General features: G+C 41.3%; 1 protein-coding gene across 1 annotated transcript in view; it reads right to left on the bottom strand.

The window, feature by feature from the left end:
- Window positions 1-26,181, bottom strand: part of LOC115110616 (diacylglycerol kinase gamma-like) — a 162,276-nt gene that overhangs the window by 117,706 nt on the left and 18,389 nt on the right. The window contains exons 2-3 of the mRNA XM_029636431.2: window positions 12,928-13,381; window positions 1,891-1,967 (exon numbers count right to left, since the gene is read on the bottom strand). Of these exons, the coding sequence (XP_029492291.1) occupies window positions 1,891-1,967; window positions 12,928-13,003 (153 nt within the window). The 5' untranslated portion in view covers window positions 13,004-13,381. The remainder of the gene's footprint in view (window positions 1-1,890; window positions 1,968-12,927; window positions 13,382-26,181) is intronic.

The following is a 26,181-nucleotide window of genomic DNA, read 5'->3' as shown; positions in this document are numbered from 1 at the left end:
TGGGAGAACATCCCCAAATACAGGTGTGCCAAGCTTGTAGCGTCATACCCAAGAAGACTTGAGGCTGTAATCGCTGCCAAAGATGCTTCAACAAAGTACTGAGTAAATGGTGTGAATACTTTTGTAAAGGTGATATTTCAGTGTTTTTTAGTTTTTTTTATACATTTGCTTAAATTCCAGGGGTCTGAATAGTTTCTGAATGCACTGTATCTACAGCTTGGATAGTTCCATCTGAGCCACTGTCTTAATCTTAATCCTATACTTTAACTTTTAGTTTTGGTTGAGATGGAGATCCAGTCCAACCTATCATTTGTTTGTCTTCTGCATGGATAGCTCCATCTGTGCCACTGAGTCTGGCTTTATTTCCAGTTGGTCTAGAAATGAATAATGTGTGTGTTGGATTCACTTATCCATTTGAACCAAAAATCTAAGGTAAAGAATAGGACTAAATGTAGTCTTTAAATGCACTTTAAATACAGTTTGATTTGATTTAAATCCTCTTCTTCAACTTTTGTTTTTGGTTGAGATGGAGACGTGAATCCAACATATTTATTATTAAGTTGTAGATTCCATTTGAAATCAACCCAAACTTTAAACCCTAGGCCAATATGTATTGTCTATGTTGAGTTTAATCCTGGGCTGAATTGAAACAATAGCTGTTGATGACTTCCCAAATGCTATATAGGCCTAAATAGCATCATTGATGATATAGGATTGCTATAGTATGGTTACATTTCATTTGCTTTGTTGAACCTACTTTGATAGCAACAGTGAATCTATTAAGTGGAGATTTCTAAGCAATCATTCTCACGATAGCACATTGGTAGTAGTCAGTGACAGATAGAAAAGCTAAGCAGGACTGGGCTTGGTTAAAACCCTAGATGGTAGACTGAATTAATAGCTGTAGATAGATCAACTCTCCAAGAGGAGGTGCTGCTCTGCCTATTGTTTTTTTCTTATAGTGGATATTATGTTGAAGATCTGACATCTGACGTTGTTTCAAAGGTATAAATTCAACATATTTTATACAAGGTTTGTCAATGTTAAAAATTGGTTACCATGGTGACATAATCCTGTGGTTGAAATCTTACCCTCAAAACAACAGTATGTTGATTACTTTTTTCAAATCCAATGTATTTTCCACGTAGATTCCATGTCACAATACTTTGACAAATTATGTTGAAACAATGTTGATTCAACCAGTTTGTTCCCAGTGGGAAGAGTCACCTCGCTCGTTCCCACACAGTGCAGAAAATACCACCGGCCTGGCGCCTGCACTTGCTGGCTTTGGTGATCACACCACAGGCCACATGATGTCTGAATCCAACAGGGCTCTGATGGCGCCAACCAGCCTCTGTGAGGCTGTTACTCATATCACAGTGCTGAGTTATAAGGAGGAAGAAGGGATGCACCCTGGCTGGGAGAGGAGTAGGGTGGTGGGGTGGGGTGGGGGGGTAGGGGGAGTGGGGCGGTGACCCATTCAGACAGACCATAATAAAAATGTCAGCTCCACTTGTCCTTCATAACTCGTCGGCCCTCTGTCGTCACTTCGAAGTTAAAGGGCGTCAGTTGGACGTTGATGGTGAGTGCGAGGGAGGGAGGAAGTGTTGCTCACCTTACTACTGTCTAAACACAGCGGATGACTTAGCGTATCAGTGATGGAGCAGGGACTGAGTCAGGGGATTGCCAGGGTCTTAACAAAAAATAATGATGATCTCACTCAGGAAGGGGAGGAAAAGAGAGGAGGGGAGGAGAGGAGAATAGAGGAATGGATAAGAATGACAGTGAGGAGAGGAAGGGAAAGGAGAGGGAAAAAATGAAGGGAAAAAGGAGAAGAGAAGAGTGGAGAGGTGGGAGGGAGAGAAGGGTTGAGGTAGTGACGTACTGTACCTGCTCGGGATTGTACTTGGAGAGGACTCCTTCACCGTGAAACTCCTCCAGAACATCCTTGAGCTTCTTGGTGGAATCTGAGAATGAGACAGGGATGAGAGAGGCTTTATAAACCTCATCATTTAGTCATTTTGGCACCAGGCGATGATTGTCTTTTGGGCGCTAGCTGTATCTGAGAGGAACATCCGGGTAGATCATGAGGCAAACATTTCACAGAGGTGAAAATAAGTTTAGCTAATTAATTAAACAAATAGACCAATTAAGCCAGGACATTTCCTTGGAATACAAAAAACCCTCAGAGCAAACATTATCTGAATGTATCAACTCTGTGGAGTTAGACTGGACACCCCACTCTCTCTTCTCTTTCTAATACAAGAAATAGCACATTAAATAAGAAATATAGACCCCAGAAATATAATAGGTTGGATAAACACTCCACTCTCTCTCTATTCTCTCTAGTACAAAATACCTTAAAATATATGGAATAATCTCTGGAGTTGGGTATAGAATTAGATCTATGGTTTGCATGCCTCACTCTTTCTCTCTAATATGCAGCAGTCCAGTTCGTGTTAGGTGAGCTGAGTAGTTTAGATTTGGAAAAAACATAGCATACCTTATCTAAGTAAATCATCTTTGTGGAGTGAGGCTGGACCCGCTCTCTCCTCTCTCTAAAACAAAGGCCAACGAGGTGTTGGGAGATCTGAGGAGACTGACTGACCAGGCAGGGTGTGAGTCACAGGGACCAGGGTAGGGTGTGTTCCTACCGGCCATGGGTAATGGTGATTTACACCCAGAGATGCTAATCTCTCTCAGGGCTGAAAGACGCTACAGGAGGCTTCCCCCAACAGACCCAGAGATAAACTGTCCTCCTCCCAACGCCAGTTACGTCATACTGAGGCAAGGCAGGGATGCAGGGAATGCAGTGTTAAACCCTTATCTAACCAGGTGAGTCGACTTAACGGCGTCCACATGCTTCCCATCGAAAAATGTTCGAAACAGGTCATGCATATGTTATGACGACATTTTGGGAAGATTTTCTCGAGGCAAGCTGAAGTCTACACCCCTTCATCGGTGATTGGCCAACAGTAGGGATCATTTGAGCTAAAATGTCAAGTTTACACAAGTCACACAAGTAGAACAAAGCCTGTAAAGTCTGTGGCACACAGCTCTTCTCAACGTTCCCAGCACTGGATGTTCAAATAGAATGCATTGAAACATCTTGTATTTAGATGAAGAAACATAGCTATTTCTGCACACAAACATAAACCTTTATTATGCATATGGTCTCAATGTAAACCACAATTCAAAAGTCTCTGCTAAGAACATACATGTAAATAGCAGGTGTCAATTAAATATAATTAGTGTCAGAGTGTAGATACAAATATTCCTGAACAATAGTACAAATGTGTCTGAAAAACAGATCTATACAACATTTTTGTTGTTTACAATAAAATGAAAGTGTCTAGTGTCTGACTCCTGGGATGTCTGAACAACAACAGAACAAGTTGTTAATTTTACTGTGGTCCCAGTTGTTCGGTCCATGTCCTCTTCTTGAAGGTCATGCCCTGCGTACCCGGTTGGTAATTCGACCATGATAACTACAAGTTTAGATAGCTGGGTCCACAAAATGAGTGCCTTTGGTGTCATTCTGATATTTTAAGTAATGCAAATTTGTGCATCAAATATTGAATTTTAAAAGCCTGACAATTTAATGAAGAGACCTTTAATATAGACCACATGGAGAATTCAATAAATCTGATTTGTAATATGGTAAAGACTTCCGAAAGTGCGAAAATTCAGCATTTTGACATGTTCCTGTCACGTCCTGACCATAGAGAGTCCTTATTTTCTATGGTGGAGTAGGTCAGGGCGTGACTGGGGGGTTAGTCTAGGTTATTATGTCTATGTGGGGTTCTAGTTTTGTTTTTCTATGTTGGTGATTTTGTATGATTCCCAATTAGAGGCAGCTGGTAATCATTGTCTCTAATTGGGGATCATATTTAGGTAGCCTTTTTTTTCTCCACCTGTGGGCTGTGGGATATTGTTTATGTGTTTTGTGCATGTGCACCACTTAGTCACGGTTCGTTGTTTCTTTATTGTTTTGTTTTGCTTAAGTTTCACTTAGAAATAAAGATGTGGAACTCAACCTCCCCTGCGCCTTGGTCCGCCTCTACACACGATCGTGACAGTTCCTCTGTGCATCCTCTGAGACATCCAGTAATATTTCAACCCCATTAACCCCAACATTTCCCCAAGTTTTCACCATCATTGTAGAGCCCTAGTTATTTTGGTTGCTTTCACAGTCATTTCTGAAAATGATGATTTATTCTGTATAAGGTCATTAAGGTCAACCCTGTTATGTGAGCTGAACTCTCATTTTAATAAGGTGAAACTTTTAATTAACATTTAAACAAATAAACATTGAACATCTAATAGTCAGATCATAGTGTGGTTCTACTCTTTTTGGCAATTTTCTGGTGTTTTGTTTTGGGAAACTGAGTGAGTAGAGCATATATACCTGCTGGAGCACGTGCTACAGGTGTGTGTTGCTATGGCGTCCAGTGAGCTGAGATAAGGCAGAGACTTATAGATGACCTGGAGCCAGTGGGTTTGGTGACGAATATGTAGCGAGGGCCAGCCAACGAGAGCATACAGGTCGCAGTGGTGGGTAGTATATGGTGCTTTGGTGACAAAACGGATGGCACTGTGATAGACTGCATCCAATTTGCTGAGTAGAGTGTTGGAGGGTATTTTGTAAATGACATCGCCAAAGTCAAGGATCGGTAGGATAGTCAGTTTTACAAGGGTATGTTTGGCAGCATGAGTGAAGGAGGCTTTATTGCAAAATAGGAAGCTGATTCTAGATTTAATTTTGGATTGTAGATGCTTAATATGAGTCTAGAAGGAGAGTTTACAGTCTAATCAGACACCTAGGTATTTGTAGTTGTCCACATATTCTAAGTCAGAACCGTCCAGAGTAGTGATGCTAGTCGGGCAGGCGGATGCGGGCAGCAATCGGTTGAAGAGCATGCATTTAGTTTTACTAGCATTTCAAATCAGTTGGAGGCCACGTAAGGAGTGTTGTATGACATTGAAGCTCGCTTGGAGGTTTGTTTACACAGTGTCAAAAGAAGGGCCAGATGTGGATCAGAGAATCACCAGCAGCAAGAGCGACATCATTGATATACTGTATACAGAGAAACGAGTCGGCACAAGAATTGAACCCTGTGGCACCTGTCGTGACGTTGTATTAGTTAATGTGACGACGAATGATTAAAGTTTCTAACTGCGTGATTAACTGAATCAAGCAATTATTTAACTCATTAACCTGGGGCACCATGGGAAAAGTAGTTTTTATTGAGTTTCTATTTCCCAAATGAACTCAAAGAATATCAGAATATCGATTTTACCACAGCCGCTAATTAACCAGTTGCCTCTACCAATCTCGTTCTGAAAGTCGTATAGCCCGTGAATCTGCACGGACCCGGGTCTCACCAATGAGTTCGTAAAACACCAATCTCTAGGTTGATATCGCGCTGTGAAGACTGGCAGGTATCGACCGAGCTGAAGCTGGCTGGTGTCAGAGTTAACGGTGAAGTCCGCTAGCAGTGGCTAACTGACTACTAGCTAGTAGCTAGTTAGCTGGCTTGCTTTTGATGGGGGTTCCGATTCTAAAGTATAAAAATAGCAGATCCATACCACATTGGGTGAGGAGGGTTGCAGGAAAGTATATTCGGTTCGTAGATGGAAATTGAGATTAAAATATATACTAAGTATATACAAAAAAAACAGAGGAAATTACTGTACACGGGACAAGATAAACACATGTCCGATTGCTACGCCATCTTGGGGGAAAAAAAGTGATTGACGTAACAGGAGAAAAACTTGTACAACCAAATTTAGAAATTGCACTTAAAAAACTAAATTCTGTTTAGTTTTTTGCCCTAGCACTAGAACGCTGATTCAGATAATCAAAGCTTGATGATGAGTTGGTTATTTGAATCAGCTGTGTAGTCCTTGGGTAAAAACAAAACGTGGGGTGCAGAACCGAGTTTGGTAAACCCTGCCCTAAGCGGTCGCTTATGTCGCTCAGTGGCTAGGGCCGGCTCTGGAGAAGGCATTCTCATTCACTAAATTGCTCAAACACATCTATGCATGCAGGTATAAGTGTATGCAAAGCACAGGTACACGCACCGAGGCAAATCTCTGATCTGAGCAATCATAAAGTATTTGCTCGCTGAATCAGTTATTAATAGATCATGAACTGAGACAACATATGCTACAGTATGTCCAGTGTATTTACCATAACAGCATCCATTAACCAGATCAGACAGCTAACTAGACTGTAGCTGTAGCTAGTTTCATTTGTTTTCTTTGTTGTCACTACAACTCTGGATAAGAGCATCTACTGAATGACCAACATTTTGATGTAAATGTAAGCCAGACTCTCATTGAATTACAACAGAACAGAAGCCAGTAGGCTAAATGCAGTGGGGACTGAAGAATCACAGCCAATAGCTAGAAGGTTAACAGTAAATCAGCATCGTACGTCACCAGCATTCCTTTGCCTTCAACTTCATTTCCTTTATTAATTCTTTATAGAAGAGAAAAACAGCACTGAGCCAATTAGTATGTAACGCAAGGGGAAGATAAGACCAGAACACTCAGTAAAAGAATGGCTGCATCTCAAACGGCACCCTATTCTCAATACAGTGCAGTACATTACGCAAGACTACTGTGGGGGAATAGGGTGCCATTTGGGACGAAGCAAGCTTTTCAGTGTAGTGCAGCTGGGCTCATTGAACTGACATGTGGCTTTGTAATGGACACTAACCTTTCACCTCACATATTATATCTCTCCTTTATTAACCCATATTGGAAACAGACACATGTCATGTATATAGTAACATGAACACAGACATGGTCATCCATCCAACACACCAGACCTGGGTTCAAATAGTATTTGCATTCTTTCAAATACTTCATATGCACTTGACTGAGCTTGTCTCGCACAATGGAACAAATGGAATAGTCCCAAAAGTGCAAATCCCACCTACCGGGTCACTCAAGGCAGGCTCAATAAAACACAAAAAGTATTTAAAAGATAAACAAGTACTTAATTAACTCCAATCTGCTGTACGGTATAACAGACACTGCCACCCACCCACCCATCTACCCACCCACTCAGCCACCGCCAGCATTGTGGTCCCTGACAGCAGGTCCCAGACACATCTCCATCACCATCACCAGGGGTCTAGGTGCTACAGTACATGTGACTGAGGGCCCATTAGCAACCCAGCATAAATAGATATAAAATATCCTCCTCTCATTAGCACAGCAGCATCAAAATAAACAAGCCCTTTATCACTCTGCTCTGCGGAGAGGGGATGTTCAGCCAGGGATAGAAAACAGGCCTTAGAATGTGAATGGAAGAGCTGGGATCTTTTTCACCTCAGAGTGGAGCTCTGGATAAATAATACATATACAGTGCCTTCGGAAAGTATTCAGACTCCTTCTTCCACATTTTCTTACGTTACAGCCTTAATCTAAAATGGATTATAATAGAAAAAAAATCCTCATCAATCTACACATAATACCTCGTAATGACAGAGCAAAAACAGGTTTTTAGAATTTGTTAGAAATGTATTAAAACAAAAAACAGAGGTGGAGGTAACCAAGAACCTGATGGTCACTCTGAGACAGAACTCCAAAGTTCCTCTGTGGAGATGGGAGAACCTTCCAGAAGGACAACCATCTTTGCAGCACTCCACCAATCAGGCCATTATGGTAAAGTGGCCAGACGGAAGCCCCTCCTCAGTAAAAGGCACATGACAGCCCACTTGGAGTTTGCCAAAAGGCACCTAAGACTCTCAAATCATGAGAAACAAGATTCTCTGGTCTGATGAAACCAAGAATTAACTATTTGGCCTTAATGTCAAACTTCACATCTGGAGGACACCTGGCATCATCCCTACGGTGAAGCATGGTGGTGGCAGCATCATGCTGTGGGGATGTTTATCAGCGGCAGGGACTGGGAGACTAGTCAGGATCGAGGCAAAGATGACTTGAGCAAAGCATAGAGAGATCCTTAATGAAAACCTGCTCCAGAGCGCTCAGGACCTCAGACTGGGGCGAAGGTTCACCTTCCAACAGGAAAACGACCCTAAGCACACAGCCAAGACAACATATGAGTGACTTCTGAACATGTCTCTGAATGTCCTTGAGTGGCCCAGTGATACGCCAGTGAATTAATACTGGGTGATATTTAGCATCCACACAAACGCACCTACGGAGTGTGTACCTTTCACCTGTTTCAACGCAGGAGTGTACAGTGCCACTTAAGTGGTTTAGTTGACTGTAGAGATTGACTGTTCACCATGGACACATATGGAGTCACCTACAGTGCCGCTTACTTCCAGCTCGTCTGGATCGCAATATAGGCCTATGTTACTGAGCCAAACTGAGCCAAAAATAAACCAAAACAAACAAGTGTTTCTGGATAGAGAGAATGAAAAAGAAAGAGCCAGGAGTAGTATTGTTAGCTGTGGCTGTCAATAAATTACACAGATGAACAAGGCAAAGATATACAACAGCAATTTGTCCTTACTAGAGGTGATGTAATCTAACACAGAACCGTTTATTTGTTAGACTTTGTATTTAATCCATTCTGTTTCAATGACAAGCTCACTCAACACTTGAGTATATCCCTAGACAACAGATGTACTGCATATGTCCAAGGAATATAAGTACTGTGTTCTTAGGTACAGTAGGTCTATGCATATAGGAATCCTCAGATAGAAAAACTAGGTTTCTCTCAGACACCACAATCTATTTAGTTGTTGTGTAGCTTTGTATCTGCTCAATAGGTTGTAAGGACGTGAAAAACGAAACCTAATCTATTACAGGAAAAGCCAGACTAGTGATGTATTCTCTTTTGACTAGCAAATGTCTGTGGTGGGAAGACTGCTGATACGGATGAGTCACCTCATTAAAGGAAAAATCAAGCAAAATAGTGTAATGCTAGAAACAGTCAATTGGGAGGGGAAAAATACTAGTCTGCATGAATCACTTAACTTCAAGCACAAAGAAAAACAACAGCCTAAGGTATAGCACCTAGGCAAATGGGTAGGAAGTTAGGCTTCAAAGGGGGAGCTGCATTGCTTTGGTCTCTCCTTACTCGGAATAGCCATGGTTATTCGAATATTTCTTTCTTCTCTTTCTTTGTTCTCAGGCAGGCCAAGTCTGAATATTTTGTCTGTTACCACTGATAACCTGAATGACCCTAGAAAGTTTTGGAAGGCTATTAAGTCTATGTCTGGTAACAGTAATGTTAATGAATTACCGTTATGTGTTTTGATGGACTCTGTTGCTGTATATGACAAAACTGAAATGCTGAATTGTTTCAATGAGCACTTTGTATCATCTGGTAGGCTGTTTGATTCAGTGTCCTCTGTCTCTGTACAACCCTGTGTGGATGAACCAGTGAGAGCTGGTCAAACCTTTGGCTTTTCTCAGTGCAGGTGGTACATAAAGCCCTGAAATCCTTAGATCAGAGAAAGCCTGCAGGTCCTGATCTTTTGGATCCCTGCTTTTTAAATCTGGCAGCTGATTTCATAGCTGAACCACTTACATATCTGTTCAATCTAACCCTGGAATAATCTAACCCTACCACTTTTAAAAGGGGGAGATCAACTCTTTTAAATTATTATAGGCCAATCTCAAAGCTGTCACCCCTGGTGAAAATACTTGAAACGCTTGTGAACAGCTAAAATAGTTTTTATTTACCTAACTCTATTTTATTAATGTACCAATCAGGCTTCAGTAAGAAGCAGAGCACAATTACAGCAGCCATGAAGGTTTTAAATGATATCACTGAAGCCCTTGATAAAAAAAACAGCACTGTGTCTCACTTTTTATTGATCTCTCTAAGGCTTTTGATACAGTTGGTCATGCTATACTAAGGCAGAGATTGTCGAGTGTAGGTCTTTCAGAGCATGCAGTTGCATGGTTTGCTAACTATCTGTCTGATAGAACTCAGTGCACTCAATTTGATGGTCTTATGTCTGTTAAATTGTCTGTCTTTAATGGTGTGCCCCAAGGCTCTGTACTTGGTCCTCTCTTATTCACTATTTATATGAATGATTTAGACAAACATATCCAAATGCAAAATTTCATTTTTATGCTGATGATGCTGTTATTTACTGTTGTGCCTCGTCTCTTACAAAAGCTTTCCAGAACATGCAAACTGCTTTTTATACTATTCAACATTGTCACGCCCTGGTCTAAGTATTTTGTGTTTTCTTCATGTATTGGGTCAGGCCAGGGTGTGGCATAGAGTTTTTGTATTGTGGTGTGTTTTGTCTTGGGATTTTGGAATGTGTGTATAGTGGGATTGTAGCTTAGTGGGGTGTTCTAGGAGAGTCTATGGCTGTCTAAAGTGGTTCTCAATCAGAGGCAGGTGTTTACCGTTGTCTCTGATTGGGAACCATATTTAGGCAGCCATATTCTTTGGTTGTATTGTGGGTGAGTGTCCTGTGTGTCTTGATGTCCTGGTTAGAGGTTAGTAGACACTTGTATAGGCTGTTTTCGGTTTTTGTTTTTTAGTGTTTTGTTGTGTGTTACGTTGGTTTATTAAAGATGAATCAAAATAGACACGCTGCAGTTTGGTCCGACTCTCCTTCACCATTAGAAAGCCGTTACAAACATACCTTGTGTCAATTGAAGCTCATCCTCAATACTGACAAAACTAAGCTAATGGTGTTTTCTAAAGCAAGAAATAGACCTCTGAACCTTTCACCTCTTACTACCCGTCAGGGCAAGGAGATTGAATATCTTGGATGTCACGACTTCTGCCGAAGTCGTTGCCTCTCCTTGTTCGGGCGGTGCTCGGCGTTCGACGTCACCGGTCTTCTAGCCATCATTGATCCATTTTTCATTTCCCATTCATTACCTGTTGTGTATTTAACCCTCTGTTTCCCCTCATGTCTTTGTCAGAGATTGTTTATTGTCAGTGTAGTGTTTTTTGTATAGGTGCGTGACGGGTCTTCGTACCCATATTTGTTTATATTCATTTTTCTATTTAGTGTTATAGAGCATGTTACTTGGACATTTATTAAAAGACTCCATTTTACACTCCGTTTGACTCTCCTGCGCCTGACTTCCCTGCCACCTATACACATATATCTGACATTGGAATTTTAATTGATGATGGCCTCTCTTTTAAATTGCATATTCAACCACCTACAAAAAAAATGAAGCTGAAATTGGGATTTTATTTGAGAAATAAGGCCTGTTTTTCTTTTGAAGCCAGAAGAAGGCTAGTATCAGCTACATTTATGCCTTTACTAGACTATGAGGATATTTTATATATTTGAATATTCCCGCTCAGTGTTTGAGATCAATTGACACCCTTTACCATGGCACTTTGAGATTTATTTTAAACTGCAAAACCCTTATGCACCACTGCACTTTGTATACCAGGGTTGGCTGGCCTTCTCTAGTCACTCGTAGGCTCAGGCACTGGTATAGTTTTATTTACAAAGCCATTTGGGGGGTTTACTACCTTTTTATTTGGGCATTTTTATTGTTCAGAAATGTGGTGGGTACTCTTCGTTCGCTGGACTTTATCCTGCTAACTGTTCCAGATGTCCAAACTGAATTTGGTAAAAGGGCTTTTATGTACTCTGCGTGTTCTTGGAATGCCTTACAAAATACTTTTAAACTGTAAGAACTTGTCCCGATTAGTATTTTTAAATCACTGATGAATGATCTTGAGACTGATTCCCTGACCTGTCAATGTTTTTAATTTGCTGTTTTTGATTTTGTTATACTCTTGTGAATTCTATGGTTTTTAATAGATTCCTTGTAGTTTTTCATGTTTAATGACTTGGTGCAGCCTATCTTGGCCAGGGCGCTCTTGAAAAAGCCATTTTAAATCCCAATGAGCCCTTCCTGGTTAAATAAATTAAATATTAAAATATCAGAACGGATGTTAGTATTTGATCACTTACTTGATTACATGATCCATGTGACATTGCTACACACAATGATATAACATGACATTTCAAGCTCTTAATTTGATGAAACACACTTTTGAATGTAGTTTTTATGACGTTCGCCCCATAAGACAGTGCAGCCCACACAGGTTTCACTTGTGAAAGTTGTTATTGTCAGCCAATCAAAGTGGCACTGCAGTCAGAGACTCCATTCGAATCCATGCAAATTGGAATTAAAATTACATAATGAAGTTAGCTAAATGTTCCTTTTAATTTGACCCTTTTTTAACTTGGCAGGTCAGTCAAGAACAAATTCTTATTTTTAATGATGGTTGTATGACAGATTTCTACCTTGTTTGCTCAGGGATTTGATCTTGCAACCTTCCGGTTACTAGTCCAACGCTCTAACCACTAGGCTACCTGCCACCGCTGTTCAAAGGCCATCATTGAAAATAAGAATTTGTTCTTAACTGACTTGCCTAGTTAAATAAAGGTAAAATTAAAATAAATTTAAAAAATAAAAATGAGAAGGAGTAGGCTACAACGAGCAACTGACAGGTAGGCTGATGTTTATTCTGAATGGAGTTGCTGTAGACAAGAACGGGGAGTACACCAAAATATCCCAAGCCTCTGCCTCCCCCTCCCCAGCCCCGCTGCAACAGCAGCAAGCCACTCTCCCCTGTGTTTCGCAGCTTCAGCAGCATGCAAGTACCCCAGTATAAACAACTTTTATTTTTAAACACATGTATTTCGACTATCCGGCTATCCCCTCCAAAAATCTGGATATTATTCGAATAGTGAAATTATTTCAAATTTCCATCCCTACTCCTTGCACAACCTGGCAATTGACTCTCATGCTGGTTACCTAAGGGTATCACAGGTATCCGACCTGGGTCAAATACATTGATTTAGTTTGCACTTTTGGCGAAAATTAACTCAAGATCAGTGTTTGAATGTGCAGTATTTGACCCAGGTCTGACAAAGGTATTGGCATTTTTAGCTCAATTTACCTATGGGTATAACAGGTATTGCTAGTACTCACACTCGCTGTACTGCTGCAGCTGTCCAAACTCAGACGGACTCAAACACTCCCAGTTCCCAACTCCATCTCCCATCATGATGCCAGCTGGGGGAGGTGAGGGAGGATGGTAGTGTGCCTCTCAGGGTACAGAGGTTCTAGTGCTGGTTATCCCTGGGTGGTGAAGAGGAGTGAGGTAGAGCTGAGGAGGTTAACTGTCATCCCAAATCCTTCCCAGTGAGTGGAGGTGGTGGTAGAAACAGATGCCAGAGATTGTGGGGTGGGGGAAGGGGGATAAGGACGGGCAGTATGTGATATGGAGGTCCAGCTAGAGGCAGGTCTCTAGGTCTTTCCCGCTCTCTGACGTCAGACTCAAGCTGTTCCCCTCATCTCTGGTAGGAAGTGATATGTCCACAGCCCACAGTCAGTCCACACAGGGTCCCTTAGCAGGTCTGCTGCACCAATGTCCTATAATGACCTAGATAAATAGGGGAGGGGGGGGGATAGAGAGAATGTGCAGCTTAGCTTTTATCAAACCATCTTTCACCATTTAATAACACAGAGTACATACATAGAATACAAACACAAAGGTTATACCCCTGTTGTTTATCCCGTCCTGGATAAACAAAAACCACATACAGTACGTAGAGTTAAAAAGTGTGGCTCCTAAATGGAGCCAGCTCTGCTCTGTGGAGGAGAAATCAATACATCTCTCTGGGTGGACATCCTCACAGGGATGCAGCCAGATGGAAAATGCACAGCAGTTTACCAGTTCATAGACACACACACACACACACACACTCACACATGCACACACACAAATGCGCACATGTTTGCGCACACACACACACTCACACAAAATGTACCCGTTCAAGGACAGGGAGGAGGGTGGGGAGAAAGATTCAAGCATCAAACATCTGTAAGGTGTAAATCAGGCGTGTCAAACTCATTCCACGGAGGGCCGAGTGTCTGCAGGTTTTTGACTTTTCCTCTTAATTAAGACCTAGACAACCCAGTGAGGGGAGCTCCTTACCAATTTGTGACATTCATTTATCAATCAAATGTATCAATCAAGAGGGGAAAGAAAACCCACAGGCACTCAGCCCACCATGGAATGAGTTTGACACTTGGTGTAAATGCAACAGAAGGAGAAACAGCAACACAGGGGAAGGATCGGGGAGAGGACCTATAACTGAGGCCAAGGTTGTGTGATGATAGCTGCCCTACCCTCAGTGAGAGTTAGGTGATGATGTTAGCCATGGGAGCTCATCACAGAGGTGTAGATTGGACTCCTGGGGTTGGTGTGGAGAGATCAAAATTGAATCTCGTCAACCACATATATACTAACACAAACACACACACACACACACACACACACACACACACACGCGTATACAGATGCACAAACGCAGACACACACACATTCATGTTCACATACATGCATGCAACATGTACAAGAATACTGAATAGACACACACTGTGATTTGCAACTGAACCAATTCTATGAGAGTTTTTCTGATGCATTCTCTTCCTAGAAGTTGTAAAGATGAAATGACTTCTAGGTAAAACTACAATATTTAACAGTACTGTGGCATGGGATGACTTTATTGGCAGAAAGAGGGGAGGGAAATTACAAGAGAGATTTACAGTGCCTTGCGAAAGTATTCGCCCCCTTGAACTTTGCGACCTTTTGCCACATTTCAGGCTTCAAACATAAAGATATAAAACTGTATTTTTTTGTGAAGAATCAACAACAAGTGGGACACAATCATGAAGTGGAACGACATTTATTGGATATTTCAAACTTTTTTAACAAATTAAAAACTGAAAAATTGGGCATGCAAAATTATTCAGCCCCTTTACTTTCAGTGCAGCAAACTCTCTCCAGAAGTTCAGTGAGGATCTCTGATTTTTTTTTTTTTTTTTTTTTTTTTAATATTTTTTTTAGACAACACTAGTTGAATCATCATTGTTTCCACTTCATTTCAATGAAATTATGTTGAACCAATGTGGAATAGACATTGAATTGACGTCTATGCCCAGTGGGTTGTTTCTAGGAAACCAGATACAAAATGAATTATGTGGCAAATAATTAGGAAGAGATCGTCATTTCATGGAGGAGATGAAGGAAGAAACCACATGGAAAAAGTGGTTTACAAGTTAGGTAGAGAAAAATGACTTTCCAGACAGGTCTCATAGACTAGATGTAACATAGCACATGAAAATCCAGGACACGCAAAGACAGAAGGTTACTTCACAAAAATGAAAGGAGGGTGGTTTGTCAGGGTGTATGGGTAGGTGTATGAAGCGAACAACTAGCAACCCAAACGTTGCGTGTTCAAATCTTATCATGGACAAGTTTAGCGTTTTAGAAACTATGCAATTAATTACTACTGTTAGTTATTTTGCAACTACTTTGCATGTTAGCTAACCCTTCCCCTAACCATAATCTTAACCCTTTAACCTAATTCCTAACCCTAACCCCTAGCCTAGCTAATCTTAGCCACCTAGATAACATTAGCATTAGTCACATAGCAACCTAACTAACGTTAGCCACAACAAATTGTCATTCATACAAAATGGATGATGGAGATCCACAAATTAATACATACCATAAAACGTTACATATCAGACTATATTGAGTTTCCCCAGATGTAATTTTACTATGTTATGTCTACCCCTGAGTCCAGGTTAGATTTTCACAAAGTCAAATGAATGTATTGTGTTATAGGTTTCATGATGCTTGTATCTAAACCAAAGTTGAATGTTTTAAGATTGTTTTGTACAGCATTTGAGGTTCCAAACCTAGCTTTTTTTAATATAATATAGTCAGAATACTTGCCTTGTGGTATGTTGAGCCAATAGCCAACATACAAATGATTATAACATGTTGCCAGTTTAATGCACAATGTGGTTGCAATGTGTCATGCATATGAACTCAGGATAGTGCATTGTTATAGAGCAGATATCATCATGCCCTGTGTTCACAGACGTAAAACAAGCAGGGGTCTGGCCCCTTCAGGTTCTTGAGCGAGCAGGCAAGGAAGTGAGAGAAGGGAAGAAGTCCATTCGAGCAGCATCAAGGGATGAAAAAATCAACTGAATGGCACTGAAGAGGTACAGTACATGAACAAAACAGAAAACAAACATGTACCTGTTTCGAAGGAGAGGCAATGATACAGTAGCAGAGGCACACAAGGTCTTTTCTGACTACATGAAGGCTGAGCTTGCTAATTATATTAAGAATCTTGTGGACCAGTTTCATGGGCTTAGTAGCCTCAAATGCAGAGAACTTGTCCACGAATTGGCACATTGAAACAACATCCCCGTCCCAGACAACTGGTCAAGAATTGGAAGGGTAAGTGATATTTAACAGAGAGATCTATATCTAAATATAGGCATACATTTAAGATATGCAATATACCACATCCCCATGAATTAAACCTTGACCTACCAGCACCATCACCCACTGTCACAGGACACCACCACCCACTTACCCCAAGGCGGCTCAACTTACCCTGTCCCTATGCCAAGAGACCACATTTTTGGAAAAGCTTTGTTTTCAAAACTGTGATGTTTACATGAATTCCAAGAATACACAACATCCTGAAATATACACTGAGTGTACAAAACATTGCACCCTCTTTTGCCCTCAGAACAGCCTCAATTAATTGGGGCATGGACTCAACAAGATGTTGAAAGCGTTCAACAGGGATGCTTACCCATGTTGACTCCAATGCTACCCACAGTTGTGTGAAGTTGGCTGGATGTCCTTTGGGTGGTGGAACATTCTTAATACACATGGGAATTTTTTTAGCGTGAAATACCCTGCAGCGTTGCAGGTCTTGACACTCAAACCGGTGCGTACCCCATTCAAAGGCACATAAATATTTTGTCTTGCCCATTCACCCTCTGAATGGCACACAGATACACAATCCATGTCTGAATTGTCTCAAGGCTTAAACATCCTTCTTTAACCTGTCTCCTCCCCTTCATCCACATTGATTGAAGTGGATTTAACAAGTGACATCAATAAGGGATCTAAGCTTCCACCTGGATTCACCTGGTCAGTATATGTCATGGAAAAAGCAGGTGTTCTTAATGTTTTGTAGACTCAGTGCATGTAAATATCTTTGTTAGAAGGAATATTATATTTCCCTTAACTTCTATCAAGTTAAAGTAGTGATGCTCAGCATACCCCATTCTCTCCTACTTTACTGAAGAGGTGGTCAGACAATATGGAGGATCCACTACTCTAATGGCATTAGAAAACATAAAGAGACCTTTGTCTGTACATAGACATATGGGGCAGCATCTAGGCCTATTTTCAGTACCTATTCTCAATACAACCTAACACAGATGGTCTGATCTCTATGAGTATGGTCTGTATTTGTCCATGTTCCTGTCAAATCATCCAGTTCCTTGAACGTCATTTGAGAGCAGATTGTCTGAGCTTGTGTGTGTGCTCATCCAATATTTTCTTACTATTTGAGGGAGCCTGGCAGGGAGCCAGGTGGGTGTTAGTGTCCTGATATAATTAAAGTGCCCAGTTGGTGTTTGATTTGGGCAGTACTTTGCCAGCACTGGGCCAGGTTACATCTGTCAAGCTAGCCTGGCACAGCTTTATCAAACCTGAGGTACAATATCTTCTTTCCTGTTCATTTTGATCATTAGTGTGATCCAGAGTTTCATAACATCATTTTTCAGTTTGTCCATTAATCATGGCTGGTGTTATTTCTGTTACTCTCCCATGACAGCAATAAATATGAATATGTTTCCCCACAGGAACAGTTTACTTCCAACTCGGAGTCCCCAAAAAATAGAATATTATCATATTCCTTTGAGAGTACCAAGCTAGTGGAATATATGGTAATCATCATATTTGGAGCTAGCGAGGTCACGTCTCAGTTTTCCTGCCTATCGGTTCTTAACAAATGACTCGATTAATCAATCAATATCCATTGCTCAAGTTCTATAAGTATGACTTTTGCTCAGGTCGACACCTGGTTATGCCATTACTTCACAAATTGCTGAGTGGACTATCCTGACTAAATATAGATTAATTGATTGAATACACTTAGACTAATGGAGATTTGAGTTTGTGTAGGCCTATCTCAAGGGTGAATGGATGTAAAAACCCAACTGTGAAGTACCACAGTGTCACTTTCAGACAGTGACATTTCTTGGCATTTTCCCAGACACGGCCATACTGTTTCTGTAAACAGATGAGTTGACTAAAGGTGCTATGGGTTTGAGAATGAAGGAAGGCAAAAAAAAAGAGAGAAAAAAAAAGAAAGTATGAATCCCAATTATTGGATAATCAAGCCTGGAAGGAAGTCTAAAAACAGAAATGTGTTCAAAACTGGTCAGCCTGCGGTCATGTACTTTGTAAATATGCTAAAATAGACTAAACAAGCATTCTCCATGTGTAGCCTATCAGTCTCCCCTTTCTCTCCTCTGTCTCACAGCCAGTCACAGGCTGTAATGAGTGCGTACTGGCGGCAGAAAAGTCAGATGCAGGAGAGCAAAGACTGTGTTACAACGGCGCAGTTTAACAATAAAAATCACCGTGAACAAAAACAATATATACAATGGGACAAAACCCCTTCGCACGCCAGACATAACATGCACAAACACTTACAATAAATAATCCCGGACAAGGACATGGGGGAAACAGAGGGTTAAATAACCAACATGTAATTATGGAATTGGAACCAGGTGTGTGGGAAGACAAGACAAAACAAATGGAAAATGAAAGGTGGATCAGCGATGGCTAGGAGGCCGGCGACGCGGACCGAACAAGGAGAGGGACCGACTTCGGCGGAAGTCGTGACACAGGCAGACAGGGAGAAAAAGATGTTGTTCCAAAATGAAAGTTCTGTCGTACCTGATAACTTTCCACGTCCAAACAACGTTCAAGGGTGGCATGTGATAATGGGGCAGAAGCACAGCATGCATGCTTGGATATTGGAGACGTACAGTGGAGGTGGAGGACAGAGAGAGGAGTGGAGCTGGTTGTCTGTGTGTGTGTGTGTGTGTGTGTGTGTGTGTGTGTGTGTGTGTGTCTGTGTGTGTGTGTGTGTGTGTGTGCGTGCGTGTGTGCGTGTGCGTGTGTGCGTGTGTGTCAAATTTGATCTTGTTACTTACTTGGAGTTCCCCGAAAAATCCTAGAATGACTATGATGCATGTGTATATGTGAAATGCAAACCATGATGCCTTCACTGCACGTCATCAGAGTATGTGGGAAGACAGAGCATACTATGAGCTCAATTATACAGACTAGGAATCGGGGCGTTTGTCAACCTCCCCAGTCTGCAGGACAATGATCTTGTTAGGGCTTCTATTTTTAAGTTTTTCCACAGGAAGAAGAGTCAGGTCTTGTGGTCCCTCCTGATGATTGAATGAATCATGCAATGAGCAACATGTATATGTGAAATGCAAACCATGATGCCCACACAGACACAGACAGAGAGAATCAATCTAACCATCCTTTTGCCAGATCTCCTCTCTCTATTTAGTGTTCTAATGGACTGCGTGCAGTAAGTTGTTCAGCCATTTAGACTGTTGATTTTGCGAAGAAAAAAGAGAGGAAAGGAGAGTGGATATTACCACCTCTAAGTTTATACTCAGCCTCCCATCTCTCAGCTCTGTAGAGCACTACCACTACTACACTGTGATAATGAGGCTGCAGCAAGGCTAGTTCAGATGTAGAGCATGCATGCTTGGAGATTGGAGATGTACAGTGGAGGTGGAGGACAGAGAGAGGAGTGGAGCTGGTTGTGTGTGTGTGTGTGTGTGTGTGTGTGTGTGTGTGTGTGTGTGTGTGTGTGTGTGCATGAATCCGGGGGAAGGAGAGAGGGTAGGGTAGGGGAAATGAGGGGAGGGGCCGAGGGGGAGGCAGAGGCACTTTCCGATCAACGGGATGGGACTTCCCCTCTGTGCAGAGGGATTCTGTTTGCTCACAAGGTTGCCTAGCAACTCTGACGTCATACAGTAAGTGTGCACACAACAAGCACAATAGGAGGAGGGGGAGGTAGGGGGAGGTTCAGCAGCAGAGTGGCACCTTGTGGATCAGTACTCTCGACAGTTTATATGTCTAGAAAGGTACAGTACCAGGCCAGTCTGGCTGTATTTTTACTTCTGATACTAAGATGCTCTGTCTGTTGCAGATCATCATTCTCCCAAGTCGTCCTATAATAACCTGGCAGGCCCCGTTTTTCAGGAAAGCTTAAGGTGCGCTCTGCCTCCTCTCCAATCCAAGCAGCTTTTCCACACACCTAGAACCTAATGCTTCAATATAGTCAAAATATTTGTTGTTTAACTTTTCAAATGTGTTACATTTTATATGTGGCATAATCACAACCAGTCACAGTGTCTTAATCTGATTAGGCTACTGAAAAAGTCTCCTGTAAGCATGCACACGTTCGTCCAAAATATAATTCCACTATCATCAACATGGCCTGACATTAACCTGGTTTCCAACCAACCTTTTTATGTGAGTAAAGTACATGTCGGATAAAAAGGTCACAACATCATGGGAAAGCGTGCAATATATTAGGCTAGATTAAACAAATGATTATGAACTTCACAGGGTGGTGAAAGTGCATGTTGATGAGCTTGATGCTCCTTTCAATAAATACTGAGGGTCTTATTCTGGTGACATGATAATCGATGCTTGGCTGCCGTTTGACAAAAAACCCCCACTTTTTTCCATAATTATCTCATCATGTAGTAGGCTATACCTGCATTGTATCTGCGAGCTGTTCGCTGGAGCACATGTGTAGTACCAGAGTGGGCACACTCGCTGTACCTACGCAACATTTCTTTGTGACAAAACCATCAGCCTAGAGATTAAAATGCGATGGAAACCCATTTAACTTGTATTTTTTATTCGGTAGCTGGGAATTTATGCGATAAAGTTATTTTTATGTGCACTACATATTTACTCACAGAGTTTTATCCACAGGTCAATTTGATGGAAACAAATCTGATGGGAAAATGCGCATATTGTTTTTATGCAGATTTTAGAATATTCACATGGAAATCTGGCTCCAATTGGATGGAAACCTATAGACACCCTAAAGACAAGTGTTCTAGTCCAGTGTCACTTTGATTAGTCCTGCACATCGTGGTTCACCAGCAGCCCTAAACATCTAAACAATAAGCTACAGACCAGCCAAAACAAGAATTGTAAACTCCCCTCTCATTCTCTTCTGGAGTTTGAGCATTTTAAGCGGCTAGGCTGTCTATCTGTGGGAAAAAAGTAGTATTTATTCAACTTTTTTTCTTGTTGTTGTAATTATTACGCTCCCCAATTGATTCAACTTGGTCTGGTCCACAGACTTATCACGGACTCAGCCCCCAGGTACTTAACTATTTTTCATTTGTTAGAGATGTACACCAGCGTATTACCAGAGCCAGAGACTCTAATATTCACTGTTTTAAATCATAAATGAACTAGCCTATTTATTGTGGTGCTGAAAATGCAAGCCATGATATTGAAGCATCCAAAGTCAGTGTGCTTTGTTTATTGCATTGTCACAAAAACCTGTTGGTGGAACATTTGTTGCATGTAATTTATATAATTATAAATATGGCATCTTCATTTGGAAAATCAGATTTCCCACTAGCTGATCATTGTCTGATGCCGGCTTTGGTCATAGTGTAAGCCTAATGAAACAGGCAGGGAGAGGGTGCTTGTCCGCAGTGGTCGGCAAACCCTCAACCTTCTGTCCCGTAGCCCTGCGTGACATCGACTGTGCCACAAAAGCATGCTGAAGTTGCAAAGTTAATACCACGTTTATAAACACAGGGTCGCTACAGTTATTGTTATGTGTGGTCGTAAACATTATTCTTAGTTAATTCTATGATGGGGAGGGTGTGCAAAAAACATTTCAGTACAAAAGAAGTGCTGTCCTAATGAGCTGCAGTGAGTCAATCAGCCATTCAGACTGTTGATGTGGGGAGGAAAAGAAAGAGGAAAAGAGAGTGGATATTACCACCTTTAAGTTCATACTCAGCCTGTCGTTCCTGCAGAGCACTACCACTACTACACTGTGATAATGAGGTTGCAGAAGTACAGACGTAGAGCATGCATGCTTGGAGATTGCAGACCTACAGTAGAGGTAGAGGACAAAGAGAGGAGTGGAGCTGGTTGTCTGTGTCTGTGTGTCTGTGTGTGTGTGTGTGTGTGTGTGTGTGTGTGTGTGTGTGTGTGTGTGTGTGTGTGTGTGTGTGTGTGTGTGTGTGTGTGTGTGTGTGTGTGTGTGTGTGTGTGTGTGTGTGTGTGTGTGTGTGTGTGTGTGTGTGTGTGTGTGTGCGTGTGGGGCCGAATGGGAGACAGAAGCACTTGCCAATCAATAGGATAGGACCTCCCCTCTGTGCAGAGAGGGATTCTGGCTTGCTCACAAGGTTGCCTAGCAACTCTGACATCATACAGTAAGTGTGCACACAACAAGGAGATGTACAATAGGAGGAGGGGGAGGTAGGGGGAGGTTCAGCAGCAGAGTGGCACCTTATGGATCCGTTTCTGTCTTAGTGTGGAGTATGTGTGCATGGGCATGTGAATACACACAAAACATGATCGTTTGCAGTGCAAGTCAACCTGTGACGCCCACACACGATGTGGAAGGACCAATCCACTATCACAAATTATCGTGAAATAGACACAAATTACTTTTGCTAAATTCGTAATAGAAAAACGAAAAGAAAAAATGGTGTCCACCAGACTTATTTTTATACAGTGCATTTCAATCACAGATGAAGGTAGTAAGTTATTAAGGCAGAAACAATAGGAGGAAGGTTGGTTGGGGAGGATGGGTAGGTGAATACGCAGCCAAAATGTTGTGTGTTTGAACCACATGATAGACAAATTTAACATTTTAGCTAATTACCAACTTTGCAACTACTTACTACTTTTTAACTACTTAGCTAGCATGTTACCTAACCATAATCCCTACCACTAACACTCATACCTAACCATAACCCCTAATTCTAACCTTAAGCCCTAACCTAGCTAATGTTCGACACAACAAGAAAAATGTGAATTGGGCACGAATGCTTTATGAAGAAAATTTTGTGGTGGACACAAAAAAACTTTGTGTGCCTGTCACAAATTTCAAACAAGTAATTTGTGTTTATTTAATGATAATCTGTGATAGTGGGTTGAAAGGACAGAGTGTACTGAATTAACTCAATTACAGTGCATTCGGAAAATATTCAGACCCATTTGACTTTTTTCACATTAAATTACAGCCTTATTCTAAAATGTATTAAAATGTTGTTTTCCCTCATCAATCTACATACCATACCCCATAATGACAAAGCAAAAACCAGTTTATACACATTTTTGCTAATAAAAAACAACAACAACAGAAATCACATTTACAGTACTTTGTTGAAGCAACTTTGGCAGTGATTACAGCTTGATTACAGTGATTACAAGTCTTCTTGGGTATGACGCTACAGGCTTGGCACACCTGTATTTGGGAATTTCTCCCATTCCTCTCTGCAGATCCTCTCAAGATCTGTCACATTGGATGGGGAGCGTCGCTGCACAGCTATTTCCAGGTCTCTCCAGAGATGTTCAATCAGGTTCAAGTCCGGGCTCTGGCTGGGCCACTCAATGACATTCAGAGACTTGTCCCAAAGCCACTCCTGCATTGTCTTGGCTCAGGATCGTTGTCCTGCTGGAGCAGGTTTTCATCAATGGATCTCTCTGCTCCATTTATCTTTCCATCGATACCGACTAGTCTCCCATTCTCTGCCACTGAAAAACATCCCCACAGCATGATGCTGCCACCACCATGCTTCACCGTAGGGAGGGTGCCAGGTTTCCTCCAGATGTGATGTTTGGCATTCAGGCCAAAGAGTTCAATCTTGGTTCCATCAGACCAGAGAATATTGTTTCTCATGGTCTGAGAGTCCTTTAGGTGCCTTTTGGCAAACTCCAAGAGGGCTGTCATGTACGTTTTACTGAAGAGTGGCTTCCGTCTGGCCACTCCACCATAAAGGCCTGATTGGTAGAGCGCTGCAGAGATGGTTGTCCTTCTAGAAGTTTCTCCCATCTCCACATAGGAACTCTGGAGCTCTGTCATAGGGACCATCGGGTTCTTGGTCACCTCCCTGACCAAGGCCCTTTCCCCCGATTGAACAGTTTGGCCGGGCGGCCAGCTCTAGGAAGTGTCTTGGTGGTTCCAAACTTCTTTCATTTAACAATGATGGAAGTCACTGTGTTCTTGGGGACCTTCAATGCTACAGAAATTTGTTGGTATCCTTCCCCAGATCTGGTCTCGGAGCTCTACGTACAATTCCTTCGACCTCGTGGCTTGGTTTTTGCTCTGACATGCACTGTCAACTGTGGGACCTTATATAGACAGGTGTGTGCCTTTCCAAATCATGTCCAATTAATTGAATTTAACACAGGTGGACTCCAATCAAGTTGTAGAAAAATCTCAAGGATGATCAATGGAATCAGGATGCACCTGAGCTCAATTTCGAGTCTCATAGCAAAGGATCTGAATACTGATGTAAAAAAAGAATACATTTGCTAACATTTCTAAAAAACAGATTTTGCTTTATCATTATAGTGTATTATGTGTAGATTGATGTGGGCAAAAAATATTGTATCCATTTTAGAATAAGGCTGTAATGTAACAAAATGTGAAAAAAGTCAAGGGTTCTGAATACTTTCCGAATGCACTGTATACAAAATGTTAAACGGCACTTGAATCTCCTTCCTGACAAAACAAGGTCTATGAGTGGTGTAAAGCTTCTATATTTCTGTAATTTCACGAGAAAAGGAGATATTGTTAATTGGAGTTCCCCGAAAAATTATAGATTTAATATGATGCATGTATACGAAATGCACAACATGGTGCCTTCACTGTCATCAGAGTACGTGGGAAGACAGAGCATTCTTTATGAGCACAATTATACAGAATAGGAATCGGGGAATCCTTGCATACACACCTCCCCCAGTCTGCATAACAAATTACAAAACATGGCCTGTGAGTGGTATGAGTAAGGCTTCTATTTTTAAGTCGTTGCACAGGAAGAAGAGTCATGGAATGAGCAACGTGCAACCCTTTTATTTATGAATCAGAAACTTGCCAAAATGAAATGAGAAAACAGCTCACACAGACTTCCTCTCTCTGTTCAGTGTTCTAATGGACTGCAGTGAGTTTTTCAGCCATTCAGACTGTTGATTTTGTGATGAAAAGAGAGGAAAGGAAAGTGGATATTGACGACTTTGTGATCATACTCAGCCTCTTGTCTTTTTTTTGTCTCCCAGCTCTGCAGAGCACTTCCACTACTACACAGATTAGGCAAGGTTTTCTCCACTCAACATGCTCTATCTGTTCCCTGGTAAAAGTCGGCTTTTGGTCGATAAAAAAAACATAACATAACATAAATGCACAACTTGAAACATAAATGCACAACTTGAAACATAAATGCACAACTTGCACTGGAGTGAGCCGTTTATGGATGGAGCATAAAAAAAAATGAAAAGCCGCTAAGTAAAACTGCTGTCTCTGAGAATTTTTTTTTTTTGTCTATTCATTGATGTAAATACCAGTCGATGTAAATACATTTCACTGGTCATGTTTATCGGTCCATAGGTTAATTTGCACAATTTAGTGGAATTTATAGGTTAATTTGCATAATTTAGTGGAATTTATAGGTTAATTTGCACAATTTAGTGGAATTTATAGGTTAATTTGCATAATTTTAAGGTTTTGTTTTATTAAACGTTTCACCTGCTTCCGACTCACAGTTCCATTATTACAATAATGTAGCCTAGGTCTAGTGGTTGTATGAATTTGGGATCTATTGTCCTACAACTGCCCCAAAGGTTGTTTGGAATAGACAATTTCTTTCTCGCACAGAACGACAAGATGACCAATATAATAAGTTAACTTTTCTACTATGGGAGATATTAGTTTGACATAGGCTAGTGATTTTGCTGTTCCTTACTCGTCTTGTTGGCTGATGAAAAGTAAATGTAGCAGTTTTTTAAAGATCTTTAAAGTGCCCATCGGAATTAGGTAAGAAGGATGCACGCTGATTCCTTGAGTTGCATTTTCTGTTAAGATGAATAACCATAATCAAAATTTGATTTCTGTCATTCTGAGCACCATGGGTGGTTACGCACCCAATGCATATGGGTCTGCTAAATTCCTCAAATGTCCGTTAAATTAAAATGATGCCAGTCAACCCCTGACCTGTCTGGTACTGTATAGACAATGGTGACTCAGAGGTTTTCTATGTCCTCAAGCC

The sequence above is a fragment of the Oncorhynchus nerka genome, linkage group LG3 (genome assembly GCF_034236695.1).
Source record: "Oncorhynchus nerka isolate Pitt River linkage group LG3, Oner_Uvic_2.0, whole genome shotgun sequence".
Classification (NCBI taxonomy): Eukaryota; Metazoa; Chordata; class Actinopteri; order Salmoniformes; family Salmonidae; genus Oncorhynchus; species Oncorhynchus nerka.
Note: the sequence above shows the minus strand (reverse complement) of the source record. Positions and strands in the feature narration are given on the sequence as shown.